The following is a 12341-nucleotide window of genomic DNA, read 5'->3' as shown; positions in this document are numbered from 1 at the left end:
CAAAAGGCAAAGGTCCCGGGTTCGAGTCCTGGTCCAGCTCACGGTTTCACTTTGCCAGTAAGTTTTAATTAGTGTCATTGTTTTACATTTTCTCTTCAACTGCAGTGAAAATCCAGTGAATAGTGTCAAACTAACACATGTACAAGATTCTGAAATAATGCTGAGGAAGGTCGATCCTGCAGTTTAGTGACAAGTGTACTACTTCCAAACATTTCAGACTTGGGTTGAAATTCACACTCCTACAGTGTCCACGCACCCTGCCATTTTACTTGCTTTGTCTAAACAGCACACTCACCATACAAAATACCCCTATTTCAAAAATAATAGTTTTGCAAGCAGTTCTAGCATGCATAGTATCGAGTAATCTTGTTTGTCAACTATTAGCATAAAAAATGGACCCCATCAGTGTTCATAGAGTTGGCACACTATTTTTGTTCTTTCATGCTCTTTTCTATTCCTTCCAGTGTAAACACTTACTCACGGGTACCGGCAAATTGTACAGAAAATTTTCTGTAAATACCAATTTGCTAGTGTTTCTTTTCACTCACTCCAGTGTAAACAAAGTTTTACATGTCTATGCTTGCCGCTAGAAATGCAGACATAGGGCCTAAGATTTCTGTCTTATTAAAACCCTAAGTTCCCTTTACACACAAAAAACCAGTCACACTTTGTGGAAAAATTTCTTCAATGTTTTTCAATGTATGAAGAAGTACCGTGGGTCAGGTTGCTGCTGCTCCGACTCCAGCGGTGCCGGCGCCACAGGCAGCTGCTGGACTGGTATCTGCGACTGCTGTTGTTGTTGTTGTTGTTGTTGTTTCGGCTGCTGCAGCTTCTGCTGCGGCACTTTCGCTGTCTGTACAACAGGGACCTTGATAGGAGCCACAGCCGTCACAGGTATACCACTCCGACCGGCACGCAGAGGTTTACGCCGTCCTCTTATCGGCTTCGGGCTACCGTCTGCACTCCCGTCACGACTCCTCGTGACCTGTGACGAATAAAGAATTATCTCTAAAAACCTACAGAGTCAGTTATGAAGTGCATATTGAAAGTTCTTTGTGAAGTATTTATTAAAGTGAATTCTGTGTTGATGCCACTGTGACCTGCACCTTCCCTCACTTTGCGGGACAAAGCAAGTTTAATCAAATACAGTGGGCATGAGCAAACAAAAAAGGATATCACCCACACTGCTGTCAACAAGCCCCAAAGTGTGATGAATTCATATAATCAATGCTAAGTTTCTTGTAAAAATTCTGTAATTTTTAGATAAGGTGGTCTACTTTTGAAAACTTAATTGCTCGTTTTTCTTTAAATTCCTGGGAGGGATACAAAAAAAAATATTGTGTGTGCCAATCACAATGTCCCCCCTCTGCACCATGCTGAGTTAGCCAGTTCCACATTCCCTCGTCCATTCCATCCGAGACAATCTCTTCATCCAGAATGAGATTTTCACTCTGCAGCAGAGTGTGTGCTGATATGAAACTTTCTGCCATATTAAAACTGTGTGCCGCGAAAGGCAAATGTCCTGAGTTCGAGTCGCAGTCTGGCACACAGTTTTAATCTGCCAGAAAGTTTCATATCAGCACACACCCCGTTGCAGAGTGAACATCTCATTCTGGAAACATCCCCCCAGGCTGTGGCTAAGCCATGTCTTCGCAAGATCCTTTCTTCCAGGAGTGCTAGTTCTGCAAGGTTCACAGGTAGGAGAGAAGGTACTGGCAGAATTGAAGCTGTGAGGGTGGGTCGTGAGTGGTGCTTGGGTAGCTCAGATGGCACAGCACTTGCCCGCGTATCTCTTCATCCTCATTAGGCTGCAGTGTTGGGACAATGTAGCCACATGTGTGTATTTGGTAGCCTGTTAGCTCTGAGGTGGATTTCTATGTGCCTGTAGTCCTATGTATGCCTCTACTAATCTTACTCCTTTCACTGATTGCTTATTTATCGCTAGGATGGGGCAGGTAGGTGAGAAAGCATAAAGGCTTACTACCACAAGAGAACATCAGAAAAATATCTGGCATGAAAATATACATTTTGTATCTCTACATACAGTTAACCTTTTAAAACTGGAGCAGGGGACAGCATTGATATTTAACATCCTACCATCTACACTCAATACTGCTACCAAGGAAAAGAAATTTCTCCAATTCTTCTTCGTTTCCTAAACTATGAAACTTTTACTATAAACAAAAAACACATGTAACATCAATTTTTCATACAAATACTATAAACTATTGAAGATACAGATAACATACACACAGAAAATTTGATGACTGCTACTGCAATTTGTATCAGAAACAATGTACACCCTAATGAGAAAGACATATAGATGCAGAGAGAGAGAGAGAGAGAGAGAGAGAGAGAATAAAAATGTTGTACCTAATCTCAAGCCATAATGCGTAGATATTTCTGTCCTATAAAATGTTCTTGGAATGAGATGTTTCGGTATTTTTAAAAATGGTGCCCACTTGAAGAACAAAAAACTGTTTTGAAGTATGTTTGGAGCATAAACAAAAGTAGAAATCACTGTGTTCAGCAAAATGGAGTCATACAGAAACATATATATACTAGCTAACTTCGCTTCTCCAATAAGAAAAATGGCACCTGCTTTGGATCATGTCCTGTTTGAGAACAAATAAAACGCACTGGCCACAAGGCACCACAATGGCAGTCGCACTGCAACAGCATCGTTCTACTGCAGCAGTCGGTAAGCACTGGACTCTCAAAAGTCTTAACGCACTGTCAGTTCAGAATAATGGCACCCAGAGCTGAAGAAAAAAAATTTGTCAGAGCATACGTTTGTGTGACGCTGTTTGAAAACAAAACTAACAGTGAGTTGTAACAGTACAGCACATTGAAAATGTCTGTGGACCATATACAGGTATCTTACATGGCAAAGCACTGCCCAGATCAGAAATGAATCTTGAAACTTCCTTTTATATCTGCACACCTAAAGTTAATTTCATGCTTTACTCTCTGCACAAATCATCCTGTTCCTGAAATTCATAACCCCCCCCCCCCCCCCCATGCAGCCAATTCAGTATCACATGCTCTATGTTCTTGATAAAAGTTTGTATTAAAAACTATTATTTGCAACAGGAGAATAAAGAAATTCTTCCAATCCACATGTGGCATACAGCAAACAAGTGCTTAACAGTATACAGATCTTGGTGCCTCTCGTGTCCATCTACAAAAGATAACCTGAAGATGCCTAAATAAGGAGAAACGCGTCGTTGAAAAATAAAAAAATAAAATTGCAACCAAGACTGTTTTTAACCAATACAGAAGAATAAAATTATTCTTTAAAATTGTTCTTCATTGCATCTGTCAAGAGGGATATTGTAGAAAGGTAAATACAGGTTTCCATCATTCTCTTGAAATCTTATTTGTTGGTCGTATGTCAGTCACTATGGACAATGTTTTAATACCCCTCTCCATCTTTTCCCCTGTGTGTTCTTAGGTAACGGATTTGACTTACGGGTTTCACAATCCTCGGTTTCTTCTGGGCACACTCTTCATCATCTGTTGATGAACTCTGGTCGTCAGAATTTTCAGACAGCCCTTCCTCTCGCTCTTCCTCCTTCGCCGCCACTGGACTGTCACCTACGAGGTTCACTTCTGCCGGCACGGCCTCTCCGTACGCCACGCATTCCGACGCGGTCCGCTGCCGCCGTGGCCCGGCCGCCTCCTCCGCGTCGCCGAGCCCGAGCACTTCGTCGGGATCCGGCGTGTCGCAGCCGCCCGCCCTCAGCGTCTTCTCTTCCACGTCACCCTCCTCCCCCTCGTCGTCGAGCACGGGGTGGAGGAGCTCCGCGTGTGGAGGGCCCGTTTCCACTTCGACTTCTACTTCCACTTCGGCGTCTTCGTCCCCGTTGGAGCCCTCGACGCCGTGGCCCGACTCGCTCGTGTTCTCGCTGTCGATGCTGACCAGGCTGAGCGTCTCGCACTCGAGCAGCAGGCTGTCGCCCGTGCGCAGCGTCTCCACCTCCTCGGCCAGGATGTGCGCCTCCCTCTCCAGCAGGCTGTTGAGGAGCAGCTCGTCCGCCGCTGACGGAGGCGAGTGGTTCTGTGGGAGAAACATTTTCTTACTGTGCATTACACCCGATGTTAAGAACTCGTTCTCACTTACGGCACAGAGGTTGAAACGGGACGATGTCCGCTGTGCTGTGCAATGTAACAGACCGAAGTCTGACTGTTGTACCATACAATACACTCCTTTAGTAAACATCTTTTTTAGGGTTCTGTGCCTCCGTCTGGAAAGATGGAACCCTTATTAGGCTCTGAGCACTACGCGACTTAACTTCTGAGGTCATCAGTCTCCTAGAACTTAGAACTAATTAAACCTCACTAACCTAAGGACATTCCACACATCCATGCCCGAGGCGGGATTGGAACCTGCGACCGTAGTGGTCGCTCGGTTCCAGACTGTAGCGCCTAGAACCGCACGGCCACTCTGGCCGGCGAACCCTTATAGCAGTGGTTCCCAACAGGTGGTCTGCGGACCCCCAGCGGTCCGTAAGCTATGCCAGAGGGGTCCGCAAGATGCTATTAGAATAAAAAATATATTAAATATATTTCGTATGATAAAAGATTTTTTGTTTTGGCCGCTTCCTGCACGAGCAGAGCTTTAGCGAACGTTAACTTCTGCATCTAGCATCTTCCTAGAGTGTGAAGAGATCGGCAGTGAGCGTGAGCAACTTCTTATCCATACGGAAGTAAGATGGATTTCTCGAGGTAGGATCTTGTCAAGATTTTTTGAACTTAGAGACGAGGTTCGTGTCTTCCTTCGTGACACAAAGTACACAGATTTTCTCACTAACTTCTCTTGGCTTTGCACAGTTGCGTACTTAGCTGATGTGTTTGAACACTTGAATGTGTTAAACTTGAGTTTACAAGGAAAAAATGTAGACATGGTTCAAATGGCTCTGAGCACTATGGGACTTAACTGCTGAGGTCATCAGTCTCCTAGAACTTAGAACTACTTAAACCTAACCAACCTAAGGACATCACACACATCCATGCCCGAGGCAGGATTCGAACCTGCGACCGTAGCGGTCACGCGGTTCCAGACTGTAGCGCCTAGAACCACTCGGCCACTCCGGCCGGTAAATGTAGACATGTTCAAAGTTGTGGATAAGATTATTGCTATGGTCAAAAAGTGACAGATAAAGTGTCAAGTATAGAAAACCAGTCACTAACTAACTTTTTTACTTTAAAACAATTCTTGGAGTCATCAGAGGAGAGTTTGCCTTGTAAGTAGGCTGTTTAGGTTTTCTTATTGGTAACGCCACGTAGCGCTCTGTATGAAAATCACTGGCTGTGCCGTGTGCAGTCTGTGGCTAGTTTGCATTGTTGTCTGCCATTGTAGTATTGGGCAGCTGGATGTTAACAGCGCATAGCGTTGCGCAGTTGGAGGTGAGCTGCCAGCAGTGGTGGATGTGGGGAAGTGAGATGGTGGAGTTTTGAGAATGGATAATCTGGAGGTGTGTCCATCAGAAACAGTACATTTGTAAGAATGGATGTCATGAACTACTATATACGAGGTGCGGCTAGAAAAAAACCGGACTGATGCTGGAAAAAACATTTATTTACAATTATTTACAATTTCATGTTATCTCCTTCAATGTACTCTCCTCCTCGGTCTCTACACCGCTCCATACGAATTTTCCACTGTTCATAGCAATGCTGCAGATCATTTTCGGTAAGTCCATACATTACTTCCGTCGCTTTTTCTTTTACTGCTTCAACAGTCTCAAATCTAGTTCCTTTCAAAGCTGACTTGACTTTAGGGAAAAGAAAAAAGTCACAGGGGGCCAAATCAGGTGAGTAGGGTGGATGATCTAAGATGGGAATGTTGTGTTTTGCCAAAAACGTCTTCACTGACAACGCACTGTGAGCTGGGGCGTTGTCTTGGTGAAGGATCCATGACTTTTTTTCTCCACAAATCGTTCCGTTTTCTCCGTACTCGCTCACGTAGGGTAGCCAGGACGCTAATGTAGTAATGCTGATTCACTGTTTGTCCCTCTGGTACCCAATCAATGTGCACAATCCCTTTGATGTCAAAAAAAACAATCATCATTGCCTTGAATTTCGATTTTGACATTCGTGCTTTTTTTTGTCGTGGAGAACCAGGAGTTTTCCAATGCATCGATTGGCGTTTAGTTTCGGGATCGTAAGTAAAAAACCACGATTCATCGCAAGTAATAACATTTTGTAAGAAGGTGGGATCACTTTCAATGTTTTCCAGGATGTCAGAACAAATCATTCTTCGGCGTTCCTTCTGTTCAATTGTGAGACACTTCGGAACCATTTTTGAACACACTTTGTTCATGTTGAAACTTTCAGGAAGAATCTGCCTAACACTTTCCTTGTCAACTCCTGTTAACTCAGACACTGCTCTGATTGTTAAACGGCGATCTTGTCGAACAAGTTTACTGATTTTTTCAATGTTTGCATCAGTTTTTGCTGACAATGGTCTGCCAGTGCGAGTGTCATCACTGGTGTCTTCGCGGCCATCTTTAAATCGTTGAAACCACTCAAACACTTGTGTTCGCGATAAACAATCATCGCCGTACACTTGTTGTAACATTACAAACGTTTCACTTGCAGATTTTCCTAGTTTGAAACAAAATTTGATGTTAACACGCTGTTCTTTCTGTACACTCAACATTTTCCGACGCACAGACAAAACGTCAACTACTTAAAACAGACGCCACGGGCATACTGAGTGCAGGAGGCAGATGAAACTCGAGCAGTAGGCGGAGCGAGAGTCACGTGACAGGCCACGCGACTTTCAGCCAGCTTATTGTTTCACCAGTACTAGTCCGGTTTTTTTCTAGCCACACCTCGTATATTATGACCATTAAGGTAAATACATTGTTTGTTCCCTATTAAAATCTTTCATTTGCTAACTATGCCTATCAGTAGTTAGTGCCTTCAGTAGTTTGAATCTTTTCTTTAGCTGGAAGTATTGGCGCTCGCTGTATTGCAGTAGTTCGAGTAATGAAGATTTTTGGTGAGGTAAGTGATTTGTGAAAGGTATAGGTTAATGTTAGGGCCATTCTTTTGTAGGGATTATTGAAAGTCAGATTGCGTTGGGCTAAAAAATACTGTGTGTCAGTTTAAGCACAGTCAGTATAATTTTTCTAAGGTGACGTTTCAGCCTGACCAGATCAAGATCAGTGTAGCCAAGCATCTATGCAGCCTAGCCGCTACTTTTAGAGAGTATTTCCCTGAACCTGACCCTGGCAACAGATGGATTCGAAATCCCTTCAGCTGTGAAGAAATAGACAGAGTCCAAGGCCTCAATGAAGAAGAGCAAAATCAACTTGTGGATCTGTCCAGCTGTGGTACGATGATAAACATTTTCATCGGTGATAAAATTACTGACTTCTGGGCATCAGCATGCAAGGACTACAAGAAACTTGGAGATAAGGCAATGAAAAAGATCCTTCCATCTGCAACCACATATCGGAGTGAGCAAGCATTTTCTTCCATGTGTTTCATGAAAAACAAATATAAGAATCGGCTCGACATGCGGTCGGATTTCAGAGTGAAAGTTTCATGTTTGGAACCTAATATTTAACAAATAATGGACTCAAAGGTCAGATTGAACTCCAATTCATTAAGAACTGAAAATTAAAACTGTCTACCGATGGTGTACTCCGTTGTAACAGTATCCCCCCCCCCCCCCCCCCGAGTAAATAATACGTTGCATGAAATTAGTGTTTTCTTATTTTTCACACGTCTTCTCAATGCAGTCTCAAGTGCAGTACACTTGAAAGACCAATACACTCAGTTTTAATTTTTTCCTGTCATTTTCAGTTCATACTCAATTTTTATTTTTTTTAAGGAGTTTGTTATACTAAACACCCAGATTTGAAGACAAAGATTTTGGGCAATAATTACAAATTTAACAATAACAATTATGTCTAAATTGAAAAAGTTTTAAGCTCAATATTTTTTCAATAATGAATATGTCACTGTTTTTTCTAAGTACCAAAAATAGAAAACATATAAAGAGTCTTAATTTGGCTTTTTTAGGTACTTGATACAGTGATATGACAAGGTACCAATCATGCTCGATGAGGGGCCCTCGAGAAAATTTTGTTGGGAACCCCTGCCTTATAGGACTGCTTTGTTATTCATCAGCCCACATGCCTGTCTGTCTGTCTGTCCGTCCGACTAAGAATCCTTTTCCTCAAACAAGTAGACATATGAAGTTCAAATTTATGTCACGTATTAAGATCTGTGGTCCCTCGGCGGCGTAAAAGTATAAGCATCTAAGTGAAAGGATATAACTATTTGTCACATATTTTGATACTCAAAAACTCACTTAACAAAACCTATAGGTACTTCACCTTGACCTAGAATCATGAAATTTGGCAATAAGCAATGTAAAGGGAAAAAGTATGAAATTGCTAATTTGTAATTATACCACACAAAAACAAAATATTTTGTTTGTCAATTGTTACCTGACTTTAAAACTGAAATTAAAACAGTCTTGAAAATCCTGGCAGTATCAGTGTCGATAACGCGCAAAAACTGTCAATGTCTTCAATTTTCAGAATGGATAAATGGTTTTTATACATAATTAAGTTTGTACAGACTCTTCAGTGCACAAGTCCTACTCACAGCTGGCCAATTTTTACAACGTAAATATATATTTCTGTTCATTTCTAGGTTCTCAGTTTACACTTATTACTGTTTAACAAGATTTCAAACAATATTTAGTCTACATTCTACAAGATGATGCAATTATGTGATCAAATGTAAACAGTTATCACGTTGTTATAGTCTTCAATACAATCTGAATCACTAATTTTCACATAAAATGATATGGCTCCAGCATTGTAGTTGCCACTATTGTAGATTATTAGAATACTCATTTATTTATAATGAAATTTACATTATAAAGTAGTATAATAATGATTGTTAAAAACATTAATTTTATGAAGTTTCATATAGGAGAGTTGGCATTTTACAAAAAAATTCAAACTACATTTTTATTTTCTGCTTACCATGTCCTCACATGAGAGTTTATTTGCCAAGAAGTTGTAATTATAACAATATTGTCAAAATTGTGCAATGTCAAGAATCACATAAAAGCCAAAATAGGCCAAGGCAAGTAGATATTGAGGAAAATGCAATTTATAACTAAAATGTTAAGCCAATTTATGTCTTGAATAAGAGCACTGGCATTATAGGTGCCAGATGTATATGCTTCTGAATCAAGTGTGAAGAGTGACTGTAGAGAAAGGGCGGTGGCAGTTGTTGGTGCACATTTTGCTTGAGGTAGCAGCAGTTGTGATTTCACCAGATTTAAAAATCAATTGTTGATAGAAACAAATACAGCAGTTACATGGACTTTCTTCCTGGTGTTTTTTAAATTGATGAACAGATCATCTAGAGAGGAATAACTGTGAAGTGATTAATTAAACTAAAAAGAGTAAGAGAAGAAAGACTGGTTCAGATTAAGTGTAGGAAGCAACAATCAAGATGAGTATCTTGGTTGTTTATGCACTTTTCAGGAGAATACTAATGGTTCAGTAGTCATCTCTTAATTGTTGTCAAACTTTTGCTGGAACTGGAAAGAGAAAATACATTTGTCATCCTACAATTTTCCTATGCCTGAACAGTGCATGGTCAACTATTTTTTTAAAATGTGAGCCATAGTTCCTCTACATGCTACTGCCATGTGCTGAAAAATTGAAGTTCCTTGTTGAGATGTGACGCTACCAATTTTTTTATCTAGTTTACCGAACATGTGTATCTTTCTGCTTGTTTTAGTTGTCCTCTGTACTTTGGTAATCATTGTTGCCACATCTGAGTCATGGCCACGGATACCAGTTTCAATGAGGACATTGTCAAAGAGGTTGGGTCTATTTGTTGCCATTATATACAATATATTTTCATCTCTAGTGGGGTTCCTAACTATCTGTTCTACATAGTTTTCAGAGACAGTGTTTAGTAAAGTTTCACAGGATGTCTTATCACACCCACCACTAACAAAACTTTAATTTTTGCAGTTAAGTGTTGGATTATTAAAGTCTACACCGATGATTACAGTAAGACTGAGGAACTTACGTACAAATGAACTGAGGTTTTCTCTAAAGTTTTTGATTACATCAGGAGATGAGTCTGGTGAATGATAGAAGGATCCAGTTACTTTATGCCCACCCCCGATACTGAGTCTTGCTCGAACAATCTCACATGCAGCTTCAATTTCTGTGTCTGTGGATTTGAGTTTTTTGCCCAGAGATGTGTTTAGGTTCATTATCAGATGCTGAGAAGATCCCGCTCAAAAAAGAGCACTTGTAGGATTCCAAACATTAGCTGTTGAAAGATGGTGTGACACTCTCTGTTCAACTTTTTCGGAGACAGAATTGGGAGGAGGGGAGGGGGGGTACGGGGGGGGGGCGGGGGGGGGGGTTACTTATCAGATGCTGATGGTAGTGCATTGCGAGGCGGTTAGCAGTGATAGGGTCAGATTTCACTTTGCCGTACTTATAGATGCACAGTATCTGTTGGTCTTTGTTGAACACAAATAGAATATAATTTGATCTGTCTCTGTGAGAGAGAGGTATGCAGACACAAATCTTTCCCTGCATTCTTTCTTTTGTCCTTTTGTCCCCTCCTTGGGGACATTTAAAAAGGGGCACTTATATACTCGAACTGCCCCTTTGTGATATTTAATGCCCGCAGTGATGTCGTCTGTCCATCACAGGACGGATGTCCGATGGGGGATTTTGAGGAAGTGGTATCACTACGAGGTGCTATCCAAAATTTTCAGGACTGGTGCTGTCATCTATTGAAAACCTTACCTCTGGACCATCACCCTCGAAGTAATTCCCATCCACACATACACACTGGTCCCAGCACTTCTGCCACTGGTCAAACATTTTCTGGAAGACCTGTTCTTTGAGAGTATTTATCACTGCCAGCAATGCTTCTTCAATCCTCTCTAGAGTGTTGAACGGCCCTTTCAACTTGACTCTGTTTTGGGAATAGCGTGAAGTCGCAAGGTGCCAAATCTGGCGAGTATGGTGGTGGGGTACAACCACCGTGTTGTTTATTGCCAAAAAGGTCCTGGTGAGCAAGAACGTGTGATTAGGGTGCATTGTCGTGATGCAGCAGCCAGTTCCCTTAACACCAAAGTTCGGGCCGTCATCGCCACACGTTTTCACAGAGCGTCGCAAAATGTCACAGCAGTACGCGGAATTGACTGTTTGGCTGGGTGGGGCGAATTCTTTGTGCACAATTCCCTCGGTATCAAAGAAAACGATGATCGTGCTCTTCACTTCGCTCTTCACCTGTCTCGCTTTTTTGGGTCTCGGAGAGCCCGGTCATAACCGTAAATCCAGCTCTTGTTGCCAGTGATAACCCGTGACACGAAGGTCGGATCATCAGACGCGGTCTGATGAAGGTCCGTGCGCACTTCAACACGCTGTGCCTTCTGATCGGCAATCGAGATCCTCGGCACAAATTTTGCAATGACACAATGCGTGTCCAATTCGTGAGTCAACATTCGTTGACATGTCCCATAGCCAGTACTCACTTCATCTGCAAGGTCTCGAACGGTTCAACGTCGATCCGCACGAACCAATTGTTGAAGTTTGGCAACAATGTCTAGCGTTGTGCGGCTAAAGGGCCTTCCAGTGTGAGCATAATCTTAGACGTCTGTACGGCCGACCTCGAACTGAGCACGCAACTCAAACACACGCGTACGGCACATGCTCTGTCCCCCAAACACTTGAGTCATTGCAAGGGTCTCTGTAGCACTTTTCCCAAATTTTGCACAGAATTCGATGCACACACACGTCGTTCTGTTCGCGGATCCATCGCAATGTCGCCACACACCAAACACAGAGTATTACGGAAATCACCGTGGACACGCAACACGTCCTCCCAGCTGAATGCCACTCCACACACTGGCTCACCAGATATGCAGTTCTCGCCACTTGGCAGTGCAAAGATCTACCACTCCTACTTTCCAGATGGCAGCACCATTCCTGAAAATTTTCGATTCCACCTCGTAGTTCTGTCGGGTGGCAAGATCACAACGAGAGTGTGGCACGGGTTTTTCAGTAGTCCCACAGGCAGGAGTATTGAGCATTATGGAAGTGGCAGAAGTGTGCTAGTCATCATTCTTATAAGCTTGAGATGAGCCTGAGATGTAGGGGATGTCCAGCTGAGTAGTGATCATAATCATAAGAGGACATTGTATACCTTCCATTGTCTAAAAAGGTAAAAGCTAGTTATATACTGTAAGGTCAATGGTTGGAAAGGATCCGTGAGCTGTACAAAAATTATTGGGGAAGATAAAGGTTTAAAAACATACCACGGTT

At 42.2% G+C, this 12341-nt stretch overlaps 1 protein-coding gene across 1 annotated transcript in view; it reads right to left on the bottom strand.

The window, feature by feature from the left end:
* The window catches only part of LOC126214965 (uncharacterized), an 815775-nt gene that overhangs the window by 15602 nt on the left and 787832 nt on the right, over positions 1-12341 (bottom strand). Inside the window, exons 34-35 of the mRNA XM_049941599.1 lie at positions 3473-4060; positions 714-985 (exon numbers count right to left, since the gene is read on the bottom strand). Coding sequence (XP_049797556.1) covers positions 714-985; positions 3473-4060 — 860 coding nt within the window. The remainder of the gene's footprint in view (positions 1-713; positions 986-3472; positions 4061-12341) is intronic.

The sequence above is a fragment of the Schistocerca nitens genome, chromosome 12 (genome assembly GCF_023898315.1).
Source record: "Schistocerca nitens isolate TAMUIC-IGC-003100 chromosome 12, iqSchNite1.1, whole genome shotgun sequence".
Classification (NCBI taxonomy): Eukaryota; Metazoa; Arthropoda; class Insecta; order Orthoptera; family Acrididae; genus Schistocerca; species Schistocerca nitens.
This window is presented reverse-complemented; position numbering and strand designations above follow the sequence as displayed.